The sequence below is a fragment of the Necator americanus genome, chromosome V (assembly GCF_031761385.1).
Source record: "Necator americanus strain Aroian chromosome V, whole genome shotgun sequence".
NCBI classification, from domain to species: domain Eukaryota; kingdom Metazoa; phylum Nematoda; class Chromadorea; order Rhabditida; family Ancylostomatidae; genus Necator; species Necator americanus.
The window spans coordinates 29,312,713-29,332,611 of NC_087375.1; the positions used below are offsets into that span (position 1 = coordinate 29,312,713).

The 19,899-nt window shown below is 36.1% G+C and overlaps 1 protein-coding gene across 3 annotated transcripts in view; it reads right to left on the minus strand.

Annotated features, from left to right (window-relative positions):
- The window catches only part of RB195_015579 (uncharacterized protein), a gene marked incomplete at both ends in the record, with an annotated part of 69,112 nt that overhangs the window by 44,422 nt on the left and 4,791 nt on the right, over positions 1-19,899 (minus strand). For 2 of the 3 annotated variants that reach the window (XM_064206358.1, XM_064206355.1), the window contains one exon: positions 5,040-5,133. The exons of the other annotated variant lie outside the window; for it this stretch is intronic. In XM_064206358.1, the coding sequence (XP_064062236.1) occupies positions 5,040-5,133 (94 nt within the window). Of the gene's footprint in view, positions 1-5,039; positions 5,134-19,899 lie in introns of those variants that run through there. 3 annotated transcript variants of the gene reach the window in all.

The window sequence follows — 19,899 nt, forward strand, 5'->3', positions numbered from 1 at the left end:
AGTTCGACTAGTTACTTTGAAATTTTCCAGAACTAAAACAATTACTGGAAATGAGTAAAAGAGCTGTATTTTCATGAGTGCACAGAAAAATAAAACAAAGTCCAGTGCGAATTTACAACTAAACCAAGATCCATAAACGTATAAAGTTCTATTTTCTTTTCTTTTCTTACCTTTTCTTGAAAACTACAAAAATTCACTCTTGTTTCATCATGGAACTAAAGAAACAAACTACCGTATCCCAATGTATCCTTTAATTCTGTGGTTGAAGTAGATGAACGACAGTGAAAGGGTAAAGAATTTAGGCGGTATTATGTGTATTAAGAGGTTCTGAGCCGCCGCTGGAATAGATTAGATTTATCGGGGTTTAAACGACGATATTTTGCAGAAAAAGTTGCACTTGATGCTCACCTCCTTTTTCAAGGATTATTTAGAAAAGAAGTCTGGTTTATTTTTAAATATAGGTTTTTTTTTTCAAATGAGCGCTTCATATTGATTCAGGATGTGGCAGAAAATCATTAGAAGTCAGTTATCATTATGAAATTTAACCTATATTTGCATCCAGGATTATCATTTAGCAGGAAATGGTCTGTTGAGCGCGAATCAATCCTTCTCATACTGATTTCAAAAGAGTTGAAATTTTTTGGATTCAAAAAGATCTTTTCATTCCTACGGTAATCCTTCCCCATAGGTCAGAACTGTTTGCATTAATTGCTGGAATAGGTATCTAGAAAAGCTCCTTTTTCTCCCGGAAAAATCGTTTCGGATAAACAATCATTTTAGAAAATCATCTGAGACAGGAATTCTCAAAACAACAGCCCTATTACAACGAGTGAGTTGTATTTCACGAAGAGGTCGTGATCATACATCATGTAGCATCAACGAACATATCCTTGCATCGATTCAGATGTGAAAATTCAATAAGCCATAAATTTTAATTTCTCAGCAAATGTTTTTTTTCTACAGGAAAGATTTATAGATTCATGAATGACAATACATTTTATAGATTGATGGGTGAGTTTTCAGTTATGCAAACATCAAACAAAGCAAGAAAAGTTGACTTTATCAGAAAAAAACCGCAATGATAATGAGAGCCAAAACCAGCGTTTCCGGAGGTTTTCAAATGTTAGACACTATAAAATATTCAAGAGAGTCAAGTAATTTTCTTCAAATACTACCCTTGAAGTAAATATTTATAGTTTGTTCCAACCATTTCTGTGGTTTTTGGGTACAGAGCTAAGCTAATACCGCAAATACAACTCTGCCCGTAGCGATTAGGCGTGTAGGCGCGAAAAAGCGCAGCGCGTCCTAAACGATCGATAATGGTATGATCGATATCCATTATGATCCCAGTCGTATAATCAAAGATTAAGGCCGTCATTGACTACCTTTTTAGAGATTTACAAACAAAAATTACAAAAGGAATTAAAAAAAGAAAGCTCGCTTGTTTTCAGATCAACCACGCCCTTTCGTGATCTGCTCGTAGACGTAACGTAACATACGTTTCTTTTATAATATAATGGAATCTCATCCAACATCAATCATTAAACCGAATTTTTACAGCTGATATTCCCGAAAATGCGTTTTTCGTAATAACGTCGGAATAATTGTTCAGGCATATTATTATTAGAGAGAGAGAAACTTCAAAAACAACGAAAAACAGACAGTATTGCACTGTTTGATCGATTTTTTCGCGAATATTCGGAAAGAATAAACAATGAAAATGGATTCGAATCTTTGAAAATTACAGAAAGAAAGCAAAGAACGGTAAAAATGAATAATTCGTATAAAAGAGTGCAAAATGTTACATGAGAAAGCAACAGCGTCGCACGGAAATCGCCGAGAAGTTTCTATTTGTCGAATACGTGGTGGTCGTTTTTGTGCAAACACGGCACGATCAAGTGGTTTCGTGCAAAAAAACCATGGACACAAGGATTCCTATCAAATAGGCTTATCGTACAGGTTAGTGGGCATAAGAAGAGAGTTTGCACGTAACTTCCAATCTCTCGGCCACACACACACACGCACAGCTATCGAAGACTAACGATCGTTTTGATCGAACGGAGAATTTTTTTTTTCAATGAAAAGGAGGTAATAACCGTAAGGGAAACGGGCAGTTAAAATATCTTTAATACCGCGTCAAAAGAAACTGAAAAGCTAAGCCAAAAACCTATTATCATCATCTTATTGAAGAGAAATTTTCCACTTTAACAAAAAAAAAAAGCTTTTATGATGTTTAGTAGGACAACCACGACAAGAACTACATTTTTTACTCTGCAGCCGTTAGGTTAGTGAAATAATCAGAAATTCAACTTAATCCGTGGCAAAAATCCACAAAAATGAGGTTGCGATGAGGCTGAACTCTTTCTCGATGCACACTAGATGCTTCTGGAGGTAGGAGATATCATCGTCCGAATGTCCCTTTCACAGAAAATTACAAATCGATAAAAAAAAGTCCCGTAACGCCTATCTACGCTTACCTTAACTGGAATATTTTTTCAATAGCTAAACTTTCAACTTTGCTTGGATTCTTTTACTACCTTTTTTTATTTGTAATATTTTACGGAAAGGAATTGCACTCATGTGAAGTTAAGCCGTTTAAGGGCGAAGCTTCTGTTGCCTATTTGGGACCTAGATTCTACTTTACGGAAAGCTTTTTTCTCCTTCACGTTGACCGACATTTTACTATGTAGTAATTTAATCAACTTACTAGAGGTATTGCAATTTTGAGAGTTGCCACTGAGGATTCTGAGTGAGGTTGTAGGAAGAGAGATTGATGACTACTAATTCAACAGTAATAAAAGAGTGATAATTAGCCTTTCGAGGAGATCAATAAGGTGCAGGAAGAAGTCAACCTTCGCACTATTTATTACAATTTTAATATTTTTCATGCTAGCGTTTTCAGGCGAACACTGTCAAACCGAGAAAAAAATGCAAGGTCTCAACAATTTTGCAAGAGAAATAACGTTCGGAAAAAAAGGCAAAAGAAAAGCTCCTTATAATTTACACGTTATAATTCTATGGTAGTGGAATCATGAGAAATACAGAAAAACACAAAAGCGTAGAAGTGAAGAATCTACTATTTACTTTAGAGAGACAGCAGGTAGAAACCTGTAGTCTCTTGGAGAAAGTGCTGAAGAAGTACTACCGGTATTATTTAGTTTGAAATGATTTTTTTTTTCGAGAACGATTTAGCTCCGGTGCATGGAAACAAGCTCTAAGATCATCGAAGCTCGTTTTTTTTGTGTTTATCTACGAAGGTGGAAAGGTATAAAAGCAGCAATGCACGCGCTGGTAAGAAACAATAGCTGGAAGTTCGTGGAACCACACTTCCGGTTTGGTGAACAAATTTCATGATGCGATTCGTTCGTTGACTAGACGGCGAAAAATGTTGACGTCATTCATTTAAGAAAATATGCGGAAAGGGAATACGTGAAAGCGAAACCGTTCAAAAATGTCGAGAAATGTCTGGAAACCAACTGCTGACTGCGAAAACAGCTGTTTCTGTGCAACATAGATCGAATTTCTAAGAGAAAGTTCTTGTTAGGAGCTGTAAATTTCGGATTTTTTAGGACAGGGAAAGAGGGACTATTTTTAAAAGTTTCCTTCTGATTTCTGATATTTACTACAAGAATTTTCGCTAATGTTCATCAGAATACGAAGAGATTTCTACGGTTTAGAACGCATCGCATTTTGCAGACCCATGCAGGCAGAGGGCAGCAAAAGAAGAGAAAAACAGGAGAGAAAAAAAAAACAAGGCTTTGTCAAGCGCAGTTCAACGAGAAAAAAGGGAAAAAACGTTTCAGAGGTATTCAAATCACTGGCTCATTGACATTTGACGCCTTGAAGTCCTTTAAATCGTAGCTTCCGTTAGAATTCCCACTTTTTTAAAAGTTCTGATGCTTTAAACATGAGCAAATGTCAATGGCAACTCGAAAAAGAAGATCCATTCTATTTATAGCTTGATCAGCTGACATGTGGATCTTTAGATAGATGACTTCATGAAATTATTCGGTGAGGAATCGAATATTCGTCCGACTCGGTAGTTTCACTTTAGAGCAGATCGATGGGATCGAGCAAGAAATACACAACTTTTTAGTTTTATGGGCAATCGAAAGCATTGGCCACAAGAGTACGCTCATATCGTAAAAATGATTAATATGTGGTAATCGATAATTCGAAATCGACTAATATATATATATATATATATATATATATATTAGTGGTAACGTTGATGGCAATAATTTTAAAAAGACTCAAAGAATATCACTTCAAAAAAATAGGTAGGAAATTTTGGAAAATACCTCTTCATAGAAAAATTAGGAAGGAATTTCCAATGTGTAAAAATAAGTGAAGAGTAAATAAGCAAGAAAATTCAGAAAACGAAGGCAAGAATGATTTTATGAATTGTGCTCATGTTACGAAAGATCCGGAAAGTCAAATAATCCGATAAAAAAGTACAGTTTATAGCCGAGGCCAAAATTTTCAATGAAAGCTGAACAAACAACAATACTCTTTTTTTCGAAGAAATATCGATACAGTAACCACAACATGTTAGTGACGTTGAAGTACTTAGCTTGAGGTTTATAACTCCTCTTATCGTTGATTGTCTATGAAACGAATTATGAAAGCTCGTTATTGAGAAATAAACAATAGCAGAGTTTCAAGAAATTAAAAAAATCAAAAAATTCAATGTTTTGCCCGAAACGAAGGAGAGAAAACAGGAAGACTGCAAAAGAGACTTCTGGAGATGTAATTGTGTAATTTGGCGTGAAATCAAACGCATTCCGTGTGATTTTGTAAACATTCCTAACTATAGGTAATCCCCCCCCCCCAAAAAAAAAAGAGGGGAGCATGCAGCTCATTTTCGCCGTGCTCGGAGGTCTTAAGCTTGGAACTACGGCACTATACATAAGGTTAAGATCCCAAAGTTGACGGGCCTAAGTCTGAGTTCGTGAGAGCATAAAATGGGCTGCAACCGCGCGTTGGTTAGGAAAGTTCCCAATGCCTAAATGTTTACAATGACATCATTAGCCACTTACCTTTGAACGCTGGACGTGGACCGGAAAACGGTGACAACAGCGACAATATCACATCAGTACTCGAAAAGTGCACATCAATCTCGGCCGCATTCATTACGATTCGATCAAGAGTATAAATCGTAGATCATCGAGACGATCGATATCGCGGATCATAGAACGTTCTCGGATTAGACGACGATCACGACGGCGACATCACGTCCTACGATCAGATCAATGCCAGAAAATGATGGGCGGTGCCGAACGTAGCGATGAGTGTCCGCACAGGGGACAGCCGGAAAATATGAGAGCATGCGAATGGTGGAGTGTACAGAGTGACTGAGGATGAAATAGTGTACTATAATGAGTGAGTGACAGCAATAACCACTACAGGAACAGCAGTTTACACCCGAGTACGTATCGTGTGCGGTGACACTCATAGCCGGATAATTTGCATACGTACATACTCACGAATGTCGCGAATCCATTGAGAGGGATGGAGGTTCTCGGGGACGATTACGTCACAAGGTGGGAAATTTTGAAAATGGTCACACTTTAGTGATAAAATTGGCACGAAAATACTAAATTGGTCTTCACTATCTGTAATTTTGATACAAATAAAGACATACATTAAAAAATTACATCGGAAACTTTATTTTCTATTTCCTGGCGATTACAATTTTTTTTTGAAAATATATTTCTTACATTTTAGGTTCTCGTAGAATTCCTTACAATTTCTGATTAATCGATTCTTAAGATTTTGTGTTTGATCGAACTAAAAACGTAGATAAATTTTCATTAGAAAACTAAGATTATTGTCATCTCTTGAGGTCTACAAGTAACAAGAAATCGTTGAATTTTGTTTGTTGAAATATGAAAGATTTTCTTCGTAAAAAAGACCATTTATTTATATTATTATTTATTTTTTAATATTCTCCTGTTGCAATTGATTTGAATTTGCATTCAGATTTTTTAAAATTAGACTTGAGTTAGATTCCAGATGATGAGGATTGGAAAAAAACCGTGTTTTTTCTCGAAAAATTCCCATTTGAAGTTTTCAGAACGAATCTGCAGGTGTGAAGTAGAGGGATTTCCATCCGCTAAAGCAACGCAAAGTGTAAATATTCGACAGTTTCCGTTCACTCCGGTTTGTTCAGGATTGTTCATAGTGGAACTGACAACTGCTGCCTTAAATTAATTTTCTGCTAAGGAGAAATAAGTACAACAAACTAGTAATGTGTTCCAAATCTCAAGCCTTAGGACTCGGAATGAGTGCTTCGTTACCAGTTCCAGAACTGGATCTTGAGTGGTTTAAAGTTACGAATCCTAAAAAAGGAGTACATAGAAGTTGTTTAAAATAATGTCGGTTTTTTATCCTATATATTATTATAAAATCCAAATATTTTAATAAAAACAACGATTGGAAATTGATTATTTGATGTTTCAAACTCTTCTGACTTAAGTGCCTGTTTTTAAATCATCCGAACTCCCTGGAGCATCCTGTTAAACGAGGTTAACTACGTCTATTACATTAAAAACACATGAACACTCCATTCCACTCCGTTCCCCATTTTCTTGAAGAAAAGAAAATACATGAAATTGAAAATCTCTCATTAATCTGATAAATTTCATTTCAGAACCCAAATATAAGTTATAGAAATCGTTAGATTTTCTTCTTAATTTTTTTGTTCTCATGGAATTAACCAATTCAATACTTTTAATGTAATGTTATGCAACACTCAAATTTTCGAAGAAAGAAAAAAATTCTGCTGAGTAAGCGGTCATTCTGAATGATCCGTTTTTTTTTCTTTTTGCTAAAAGGTGAAACTCGATGACATACACCGGATGAAATGCGTCCTGACGCTGATATACGTCAATAATTTCGTGGATTTATTGCATCGTTTGTTGAAATGGAATCATATGGCATGAAATTAGGTCCGGTAAGGGGTAAAAGAAATCCTTAAGAAGAAGTACCGGTCTCATTTCTACGTTTTTCTCTTATGCCTAAATGATAAGGATGATAGATAATTGGCTTTTGATGAAAGCTCGTTTTTAGCGCTCTTTTTGCGGTGGAAAATCTTTTAAGAAGATTTTATGTTCGTTGGCGTAGCGTTTTCATATGTTATTGTTGACGTTTACATAGGAAAAATGAAATCAACATAGTAATTTTTTAGATAAAAGGATTTTTGTGAAAAGTAAGAATGCTCATTTCTGCTTAATATTCTTATTGAAGATAGCGTTGGAGTAAGGTTAAGAAAGTACAAAGGTACATATAAGGTCACAGAGGGATACTGTAGCCGCTTCTAAAAAACTTGAACTTTTTTGATGACTGGCTATGTCAATAGATAAATATGTATATTCACAAACTATGAATATTTATTTGTGTTTTCTGTGACTGAGCTGAAACATCAGAAATTTTCGTACGAATCAATATCCACCTCTTTTTCAGGAAGAAATATTATTATATGAAAACGTGGGGGGATTATTTGTGATTTTATGGTCATACGGCCATAAGCGCTGCACACGACCCCTTTGACATCAATCTTCCCACAGCTGTACCAACAATAGCAGAGAATCAAAGTGATGAATCAGTTTTGTAAATTTGAATTTGCGCACAAGCATTGAAAATATAGGTATTGATCGTGAGTGTCAACGTTTCCAGGGACTCTTGCGAAGGCGATTTGAATACTTTCCTTTTTGGCTAAGGCGTAGAATACGATTTTTACGTATTGACTCAAAATTTACAAAATGTGAGTTCATTTTCTAAAATTTTACATAGATTAAACATAGCAACTCTTTTCAGCTACAACAAGAATTCGAATTATTTGTAAATATAAATTTATTTTTTATTGATACAGCCAAAATCCATAGATATACAAAATGATCATGATCTCATGAAGTACATATAGCTGATGATCTTCTCCTGAAGAATTGTTTAAAAATAAACTGAAACCTGAAGTTATGCATGCGTATGTGGTACAAATTAAAATAGCAAATAAAATTATTAGAAAACATGAGAGTAAAAAAAATCGTCTCTATTTGGTTTTATCAGTTTTTTTTATTCTTGCAAGGTCCCAATTCTTAAAGGCATCAACCCACAAATCTGACGTGGTACAGATTGCAGGTGTAGTATTCGTATACGGGATGGGAGACTATATATAGGGGGTGATTCCGTCCATTTCTCCCTAATTGCCGTAAAAAACGGCCTGAAAGATACGGCTTCGGGCGTTCTGGCGCACTATTTTCTACAAGGAGTTCGACTGGAGCGCGCCAGCCTTGCGCGGCGCCGCATCTTCCGGACAGTTTTTTTACGGCAATTAGGAAGAAATGGACGGAATCACACTCCTCTCCATAATTTGCTATCCCGTATGCGAATGCTCCACCTGAAATCCATACCGTCTCACATTTGTGGAGTGATGCCTTTAACATATCCAAAAAAAGCAGGAAAATTTCGCTTAGGAGGATTACTTTGTCATTGTAGTCAATAACGCGTTCGCAAAATGACCTACACTCCCTTAAAATAACTGTTTCTGTTGGTCCACAGTTGCTAGTGGGGTACTGTAAAGTTTATTTGTGGAATCACTTCAAACGTTGCCTACGTAATGGGCATATGTATGTAGTATGGGGAATTTAACATGCAAATCCCTATTACGAGCACCGGTTCATATGTACTCCACATACGTAGAACTACGTTCCGGCTGCTTTTTTTCAGGAACTAAACTATCTGTTCGGCTAGATCTGAGTCTACAACGAAGTAGTATGCAAACTTGTTTTCTGGTTAAAAAAAAATTCAAAAAATCCAGGAAAGATCTGAGGTTTAGAGAAAAGAGGAGCTCATTCTTTTATACTAACTATAGTGACATTTCAGGGAAATTGTAAACGTTTTTCCAAATTCAAGCAAAATTCTGTATATAACACGATAAAAGAATGTTTATCTGTTAGCAGTACCAATTTCTAATTTGTTGCGCAATGTTAGAATAATTTTTGGGCAGAAATGGGTCCATGTCCGGCATGGGTAAACTAAACTTTGCATCTTCTCAGTGATGAAATCCTATTAATCGTGTTTCATATGTCAGAATATCCAGTTCAACTGTATCTAGTATTTTTCTGTGATCTACAAAAATAGTTTTTTCGTTGATAAGCCATTTGTAAAATAACTGTAGTTATAATTAAGTTCTTCGAAAAAAATCTAATTCTAGAAGAAAGATTTGAGTAATCCAGAAGGGAAACCGGAAATATGGGAGCAATCTGATTTTAGATCATTTCAAATAATTTCACAGCCTTTTTTTCGGAAATTTTAGTGTTTCAAAGTTCTCCAGCAAAATCACGAAAAAAAATCCACAACAAACACGCTGATATCTGAAACAAATATTTTCCTACGCTGAAAAAGATTTTTAGTTGAAGAGGAAAACGTTTTAATGTTAGCCGAAAAATGTTCAGCACTGTGGTCGAATGGCACCGGGAAATACGGAAATAAAGCGGCGGCGAAATTTTTTCACAATGACCTTGCCGACGGTGCTAAAATCCAGTAACTGATCCTCCTAGGATATTATAGCAGGTTTTTGTGATGGCCCGGCTGAGTTGGAAAGCGGATAGACGACGCCTGCGGGCTGTCCTTCACTTTAGCTGAAGAATTTTTCTTTTACTACAAAACGATCTCATTCATATCAGGTGACTAGCACGATTGGATCTACAGTAAGAAAACGATCCCTGAGGATGAGACCAAGAAATTTTCAAGGCTTTTCTCCTCTCTTCTTTTTCTTTCTTCTCTTCTAATGCAAATAAACAAATTTAAGGAAAAAAAAGGATCTATAGAGAGACTAATAAAGAGTGACCAATGAATAACATAAAAAGACTAACAACAAAAAAAAACAGACTACAGTATGCTTTCGAAGTGCGCAACTTTCAAATTTCTGAACGCAAAGCAAGGAGACGCTCGAAAAACGAAAGTGAAAGCCTATCAGCTAACTTATCAGAGATACGTTTAACTTTTAGGTAAAAGTGCCGGTAAAAGACAACCTTCAGCTCCTATACTGATAAAAACAGCATCCAGAAGAATTCGGTACTAGCCGGATTCCCAGATGCTGTGCTATGCGGTTTAGAAAACCGCATAAGTCACGGACATGGTATTTTTCTACCAGCACATTGACCTCATTTGCGTTCGATCTTGAGATCTACTATTTGCTGCGTTTTTAACCTTTGCCAAGAGAAGAGCTGAGAAAAAAAACACGTCACACCACAAGAGCATTTCGAAACCGTAACCAAGTAACGAAGATTTTTTTCTGCACTACAGTACAATACAGTATAGTGGCAAATAGTATAAAACGTCAAAGAAAGAAAACAAGTAGAAAAAATTGAATAAATGGGAGAAAAACAGAAAAAAAATAGCACTTACTTACTTAAAAATAACACTTTTGACTGAAAAAACAATGAAACATTTTAAATAAAATAAAAAAAGTAACAAAAATAAACAACAAAAAACAATGATATGTTTATCTACATTATACATGATCTCGAATCGGAAAAAAGGAAATTACTCCAGAATCAGCCTCACAAAACCTTCAAATTTCTGCGGATTTGATTCAAATTGAGCTTTGATGGATGTTCAAAAAACTTCCTAATTTCTTTTATAAATAAGTCTTTTATTTATTTATTTCTTTCTTAATTTCTTTTATTTGTTGCTATGCACTTCATACATGTAGTTACGATAATTTCGGGAACTGAGGATGTCTTAAAGGATGAGCTGATCTGATGAAGAAAGCAACAAGTTTTTTTAAATAAATTAAATAGAAAAACCGAAAAAATGTAAATATCATCTTAAAAAACCGTAAAAAGGGCGTATATCTAACATATTAGATTTTTAAAACAATTTAACACAGAGACAAGGTGAATAGTAAAAAGAAATCCGCTTCTTTCTGGAAAAATTGCTCCACCTAAGCAAAGTAACACTAGCTCTAATATTAGCACAACATTTCCTATGACCACTTGTGACCATTTTCTAAAGCGTACGTGTTTTGCGGGCTAAAAATAAATCAACACTACCATATAAAGTGTTTACATAACAAATACCATGAGATGCTTGAAATCGGGTGCTTCAGATCAGGCCACAAAATTATTTCAAGAAGGATTTTCGTAGACGACTGAATGAGAGTTTTCGAAAGGAACTTTCGATGAACATGGCCTAGATTTTAAGTTTAGTCACAGTTTTTTTTTACTTAGTAATGACTATTCGCCACTTTCGAGGCATGTCCCTCGATTTGAATAGGCAATCGGAAGTGTTTCAAAAAAAAGTTGTTTAAAAGTGTGTATTGAGTGTGTGAGAGCAGAGAACTTGAACTATGTTATAGAAATCTTTTTAAAAAAGGGCAAAATCACAAGCAAATCAATCCGCTAGGGATGCATCACCACGTTCACTTCAATTCAGAATCGTTTGAGATTTACGAACGTGAAGTTGGCCTACACAATGACTTGTGGGGGCTATCCTATGTGTAAAGTCAGTGCTTCTATCCTCCCAGACAAGTCTGGTACCAATTTATCGACTCCGGAGGGATGAAAGACTTCGTTGGGGTTTGTGCGGAATCGAACCTGCAACAGATCATACTGCAGCCACAGTGGAACCTCTTACCGACTGCGCTACATCCGCCCCGTAGAAATCTTTGGTTGTATGAAATTCATTCCGGCTTCGTTGGCATGTTTTAATAGCTGCAATGACAGTTAATACCATATTTGTCAGCAATCGATAATATCGATTATTTTAGGGTTATCGGAAGACCTGCTTTACCTAAAGACATCACTCCACGAATCTGAGGTGGTACGGATTTTAGGTGGAGTATTCGTATACGGGATAGTAGATTAAGGAGGGGGGGGGGGGGCGGGTGGGATGATTCCGTCCATTTCTTCCCAATTGCCGTAAAAAACGGCCCGGAAGATACGGCTTCAGGCGCACTATTCTCTACAAGGAGTTCGACTGGAGCGCGCCAGTCTTGTGCGGCGCCGCATCTTCTGGGCTTTTTTACGGCGATTAGGAAAAAATGGACGGAATCACCTCCTTTCCATAGTCTCCCATCCCGTATACGAATACTCCACCTGAAATCTGCACCACCTCAGATTCGTGGGGTGATGCCTTTAGAGGATCAGTAAAGATCAGTACAGCACCAAGAAAAACACCGCTTCCAAGAAGTTTGTTGATATAAGGTGTAAGATGTTAACTTTTTGCCAAGCTTTTTTAGAAGAAAACTAAGAAGGATTTGGAACAAAATGAAAAAAAAATTCGCTAAAAATTCCAATCAGAATTGTAAAAATTGAATAGCAAAAATAAAGAAATAAATAGTTACGTTACGTTGCATGTTATTACATTGTTTCCGGTTTACTGGAACAGGCGCGTTCTCATCTGTGTATTACATAAACATAGACATTTATCATGTACGGAAGAGTACATCAACCAAAAATAACATTATAGTAGGAGAAAAGATCTCTGCTATCAAGGGATCTACACACATCTTTTCCTTTTACCCTTAGCGTTTTTTAACAAAAGATTGCTCTGATTTCTTATCGAATTCATTCATTCGTTCACTCGAACATTCGTCGTTCAATTCAATCAATTTCTTCTGTCTCACCACAATATTTCGTCTAACATCGTCTTTTCTCACGAGCGATTCCGGAGAACCTGCTACATCCTCCGTTTCACCGCAAATAATATTAGTGTTCAAAAATCGCATGAAGTCAAGAGGTTATCCAGAAATATCGGTAGAGAAGCAAGAACGAGAAGAAAGAAGAGAAAGGAAGGGATAAGTCGCCACGGTTTTCTGGTTTGGAATCATCTCAAAATCAGAGTTCAAATTTTAAAACTGAAGTGAAAATTAACAAATTCACGCGCTTTTAAGAAAGAAGAGAGGAGAGAGGAAGTGAAAACTAAATGAAAAAATCAGCGGTAGGGAGAAAAAAAGAAAAGGAGGAAAACAAAGGAACTATAACTACAAATAAATCTTTCTATCTTCACTGATTTCCCGGTAATTTGTACAGGTATCGGTGGTCTTTTTTTCTACTTTATTTTCGTGCAAATTCTTCAAATTTACGAACAAAACTCAAATAGGATAGTTTGTTTCGGGTAACGAAACACATTTTGCACGTGTGTGACGTCTACATGAAAAAAAATCTGCTGAATTCTTACCGTTACCGGTCGCAACAACTTCATAAATCAACGAGTATTACTGCCTAGCTGTGTAACATCATGTCCTACGTTTAATTGACTGTTTACTGACCGTTAACGCCTTAGAGTTTTCTAGATGATAGGGAATTAATCGCTCATAAAAAATTAATGGTTGTTAAACTAGTATTTGTTTTTACAGGAGAAATGGGCCTAAGCCGTTGGTTTCTACGCTTGGGCCTACGAAAAAAAAACCAGCCATACATCGCTAGCATTGTGCTCGTGCGATCAGATGACCATGAATAAATTGAGCACATTGACCGGCTGTGAATCGCTGCGATATGCGGCAGCTGCATCTATACGTATAGACGATCGAACGTAATAATATGCCGCCGACGAACGATCGCGCACGTTAACGATGAACGGGCATCATCAAACATACGTGAAATGGTGTAGAGCGTTGAAAATATTTCATGGTCAAAGAAAAAAGAGGGAAATGGTCGATTAAAGTAATGATTGAATGAACGATGTCGAATGAGATGAGCGAATAGCCAAATCGATTGATCGAAAAAAAACGAGCGGAACAAATATAAATCCGTTGCGGAAGTTATAAATGGGAATATTTTATTGCAATTTATTTCATATGCTATTCTCATGGAGCAACTTCACCGAGGGATCCTGATAAAACACTCTCTGGATTCAATCGCGTTGCGATATCGCGCAGTGCAAACATCGAAAAACACCTGCAAAACCAACAGGAAATGAGGAAAAAACTCGTATTCCCGCAAAACTCCCAGCGATAATTCCCTCGCGCCCTGAATTTTATACTGTAATTTCTGGGTATTCACATAAAGTACCGTAAATTACATAACTCATAAAAATATGACAATAAATAATAAAGCAATAATAAATAAATAAATAACATCAAAAGGCGTTTAACGACACAGCAATAGGAAAGGGTATCCAGACGATGGGTTTTGAGAAAAAAAAAACGTTGAAGAAACACTGTTCTCAGATGTAGGACAGGGTACTGGAGCAAATGAATCTGCGACCTGGCAAGAAACTCTGGAAAAACCAGGAAATTAGGATGTAGATCCTCATCGAAAGGACACTTTAAAACCTATAAACAGCGTTCGCTACTGGTTCGTCGAGGATCTCTAGACTAGATTTTTAGGGGGTTTTAAATGAGCGAGCGACTATGTACACGCAGACCGAAGCGAAAGGAAACGCGTATGTCGTCGTCGCCGAGCTATCGTATTACGTAAACACGAACTGAGATGGACAATAAAACGGATGTCAACTTGTAGGTGACATATGTTCCGTGGAGATAACGGAATCCAAAGAACATAAACGGTGCTATAAAGAAGTCGTAAGCTGGAGCAGACGTTCAGTATTAACTCGCTATTCAGCTGTAATCCCCTCCCCACTTTTATCGGAAAATCGCTTTTATCTCTTAGTGTAGTATCATTAAATTAATTTTGTGTAAAACTCAAGATTTCCGTGAATGTGGGTCCCATAATGTTTGGGGTAATTTGACGTGAATATGGGTCTCATCATGTTCAAAGTGATTTGAAATCAAAAGAAGAGAAAAAGAAGATCATGTCGGAAGGAGACAAAATTGTGACTGTGCCAATGGAAAATAAAACCTTCCCAGAAAACAGCAACAACGAAAATACTTTTTAAAAAAGTCTAGAAACGAAGTTTATTCAAGAAAAATGCAATTTTTCCAAAACCATGGCAAAGAGCATATAAAAAAGTGGAGTACAACGCTAAGACGATCCCGGTCCAGATAAAATCGAAGGAAATTGGGAAATTGGGAAATTAGAGAGGAAAAAATTAATACATTCAACTAAAGAGAAGGAAAAAATGTTGTCAACTGCTATTTTGATTTCAAAAAAAAAATTCTCGTCTACAAAACTTCCACCCTAAAATAATAAAATAATAAATAAGAAATGACCACACATCACGGGATGAGCGAGGTACATGCACTCTCACGAAAATCATCCACTCTAAGCGCTCAGCTGAGTTTTTTCTTGTACCTCGACTCTCGACGGAAAAAATTCAAAAAATCAGCTATAAAGGATGAAAGGGATAAAGTTTCTCGCGTTAATCAATCCGCTTGGGATGCGCCCCCACGTTCGCTTCAATTCAGAATCGTTTGAGGTTCACGAACGTGTAACTGGCCTACACAATAACTTGCGGGGGCTAGCCGATGATCAGGACAGTGCTTTTATCCTCCCAGACAAGTCTGGTACCAATTTATCGATCCCGGAAGGATGAAAGGCTTGGTGAGCACTACGGCGGATTCGAACCTCCGGTCGATCGTGCAGGCAGCGGAACCTCTAACCGCTACACTAGGCCCGCCCCATTTTCAGCTATATCGCAAGTATATTCGTTAACTTCAAATATATTAATATTATGAATTATGAATTGAATTAATTATTATATTATGAATATTATAGGATCACAAAGAATGTGTGAATTCAACATTTACAGCAACGCTCAAGCGTGGCCGATCAAGTAGCGATGGAAATAAACCAAAAAACTGTAATAAAATAGAATTATGTATATATTGTGGAGAGATAAACTAACACCCAAAATCATAATTTCTAGCAGTGGACGTAAAGGACATAAGGAAAATTTTTTAAAAAATAAGAGTCTTTAAAAATAGAGCTGAGAGATTAAAGCGCTTGATAAACACCAAAAACGGCAGTCCTTTGCTAAATTGTCAAATTTTTTAAAATAATTTTTATTTTTTATATATGAAAAATTTTCCAAGTAGTGATTGAGAAAAGCGAAGGTGAAGAAAAAGAAAGAACTATGTAGGGTATAAAATTTAAATTTCGACATTTCGTCGAAAAGCGAAAAATTTTACAAACTAACTAAAAATGAGGTCAAACAGTTAATGGTAAACAATTGTTCTAGATTGGAAACAAATGTAAAATCTAAAACAAAACAATTAAAAGATTAGATAAAACTAAAGAAATTTTCTAGGCTTTTCCCCTAAACCTTAATGGGAATGTTTCGGCATAGAATCAATTAGAAATCGAGGTCCAGAAAACGTTCTTCGAATAGTCTGTGCTACTAAAAAATCAATAAACATGGGACATGTGTACGTAAACTATAAAGAAGGGCATGCTGTCTCCATCGTTTCTATCTGTTAGCATTTTTGAATAGTTAAACGATAAGAAGAAAGAAAAAATATCAACAACAATCCTCAAAAAATAAGTTAAATAAACAAAATAAAATAAACGAAATAGAAATAAAAAACAAATCCCAAAAATTTGGGGTGAAAATTTCGGAGCAAAGAGATCATCAATAAAAAAAATAATTTCTGGTGAATTTCATAATTTCAGGTGATTTCTATTGGTCTCAAAGAATTATTAGAAAAGAAAAAGAAGAAAATCATAGAAATAAAGTTGTCCGTTCGGTTTCAGGAGCGAAACGTTCCTTTCAGGATCCATAAAAACAATTTCTCTGATTTTGTAGCATTTTGTGAGAAAAAAACTATTGATTCCTCTTATTATACGAGTAGAAGAAGACAATGTTAAGGATCAGTGTAATTATAATATAATTTAAATATATATATAATAATATAAATATAAAATACAATGATAGCTTAAATATAAAACACAATAATATAAATATATAGTGACAAAATAAAATTATAATAATATAAGAATAATGTTATGGGGTTGAGCAATGAATATGGTGAGAAGTGCTTCAAGGAATCCCTCCGGATGAAGGACTACATCTCGAGAGGAGCACCTCCTCAAAAAAAGCGGAACCTGTTGAGAAATCGGAAGTAAATATTATCGGAGTGAAACGTTCACGAGTACATAATTAATAAAATCTATAATATATACTTTTCAGGCAAGAAAACTATTAATAGTATTACCCGGCAACTATACAATAAACGTCCTCGTTTCAAATAAGGATGCGGCGCATAAATGTGTATGCGACAAGATATGATTTATTGCTGGTGCTAGTACTGACGGATACGGTGCATTCACCGCCTATCGAACGAACTGTACACTGCGGATTTGTACGAGTAGTCGTTTATTACCGTCTTAACTGTAAGAAAATGATTCGAACGAACACATTTAACAACGAGGAGTCCAACGAAAGAACTCGATCACGAAGCAAGCAAAACCCTTTTCGCGATGTTTTCCTTCTGAAGTGGACCGGGTGCGCGTCAATGGTTCGAGGTTGCAATTTGCCTCAGTTCACAACATGTTCAGCCCGGGGGAGGGGGAAGCGAGAAGGGGGGCGGGGGTGGTTCGCTTCCAGAAAAACATTCAATATTTTCCTGTGTTTTGCCTCACTGACTGGATTGCGGGGGAAAATTAGAGGGTAATTAGATAAACAAAGAGTTCTGGTTTCACCTCACGCGTATTTCTGAAGGTGGAAAAGAGGGGGTAATTACCGATCAATTGAATTTCACCACACGCCTCCGATTTCTCAGTTACAGACTGGGACTGTATACACAAAAGGTATACAGAAAATCGCGTGCCAGTACAAAAAATGTAGGAGAAAATTTAAAAAAAAAAAGAGCCAACAGAAATAAACCAATAATCGAAGGGCATCGTCATATCGATGAAAAGTTTCTTCGAGTTTATCTCGAAATTTTCGCATGAATTGCCCCAGACCAGGCCGGCTTATAATCCGGAAATTAAGGGAGTTGTGATTAGAACTCATGAAAATATTACAACTGCTAATAAAAATAGTAATAATACTAATGAAAAAGAAAATAATGAATACAACCACCGTTTATTCCTTGCTCTTGAAATTCTACTACAAAAAAAGGATTATCTTTTTAGAAAGGTGAAAAGTATCAAAAAGTAAAGTCAAAAGAAAAATAACGTCCTATTTACTTGGAAATAAAAGGAAAACAAAGCTCTCCGTCACGGCAGCAGCGCTCATGGTCTGCTGCCAAATAATCGTCACAAATCATCGATATCGAGCTGTGGACACAACGGAAGTACACATTGAGGAAAAAAGCAACGACGCAGTCGTTAGCGGTTTAATCGTCAATGTATGGAATGGAACGGATAGGAAATTTCTTTTTTCCGGATGTGTTTCCAAGTGCTAATGATGATGTTATCGATAATGATGTTAGGAATGCTGTAATTTTGAAGAAAGAGCTTAGAATTGAAACCAGCTCACATGAATTCCCAAGCTAAATCTAAATGAACGAAATTCATGAATTAGGAAGAAATTCGCAGAATTCTCTTTAGTTTTTATTTGTCTATTTTTACAAAATGCTAAGAAGCTACGCAACTACATATAACGTAGACGGAAAGGTGGATAAATTTCAGAAGAGAACCTGAGGAGATTTTTCCGCATTTCCTCGTAAATCAATAATGGTTCGGATTGTTCTCTTAGGTGAGGCCGATGTAATTTTAAGGAAGAAGCTCAGAATTAAAAATAGCTCACATGAGTAAACTGAACTGAGTATAATAAACATTGTGAATGAATTTCCAAGGTAGAAAGGAATTTTCAAGGTTTCCAAGAATTTTTATTCGTCTATTTTTACAAGAAAAGTGCAAGATTGTAAAAATGATGAAGTAGAGATGTGGATTCAGAGAAAAATTTCTGAAAAAAAATTGTGCGTGCCACCTCGTATAACTCAATAATGGCTCAGGATGTTCATCGGAGCTGTTCTCACAGCTATATAGAGAACATCTTGAAATATGGATCCTATCCCAAAGGGTACCACAAAAAAATCAAAAACCTCAAATCTACTAATGAACAAGAAACGGAACTCTTTGCACCCGATATTTCCAATTTGTGGAAAATTTTGAACCGAGCTTTAAGTTGTTTTGGAGTGTTGCCAGAGGATGCAGCGGGAATGAATTCGTGAGAATGGAAGTGAAACTGGAGCGTATGCTCAGCCTAAAATCCATTAGGATCCCGGGGAAAAATCACCTGACACTCTTCCGGAAGGATTCGAGCGCGGCGTTAATAGCTAAGGTGATAAAGAGTTGAGACAGAAAATTAAAGAATGGGCGATCTTTAAGCGACCTTTAATACGACGAAAAATGGTCCGATTCATAGATTGGTTATTTTTTGTTCAGAAAAGGTATCATATTAGTATCACATTATTATAATAATATTACTATCAGGTATTATATTATTGTATAGATCGTTATACAATGGTATTATACTAAACAGACAATCAAACAAAAACAAATGGACAGAGAACCTCGAAATACTTATATATGTAGAGCAAATAATGAAATAAATAATAGGAAATGAATAAATAAATAATAATACGATTTTTTCCTCCTTCTTCACTTTCTTCCCAAAGATGACTTTTTTCTGAAGATTCTTCTAAGGATACTTTGCTCTACATATATAACTCTTTCAAGGTTGCCCTGTTCATTTCTTATTATTTATTTCATTATTTATTATTTTGTCATTATTATTATTACAAAAATTATAAAGTAATCAAGATTTATTGCTAATTTAAGCGATTGAAATCCCACGAGATGAATCCACGAAATTTGGATGAATGCGGGTTCGTCAGTTCGCCGCCACCAAAGTTTCATAAAATGTAAAGGGCAGTGGAGCGAACTAGCGAGCAATTTCCCTTTCGAAGCAAAAAAGAATTGTGAAGCGAAGCAGCGACCCATTCCTTCTTTTAACACACGACAAGTTGCAAGATGTAAAATTTCTGGATGCTAACCTATCATTAAAGACAGCCTGCCTGGAAATTGATGTTGTAAGGAAATTGCA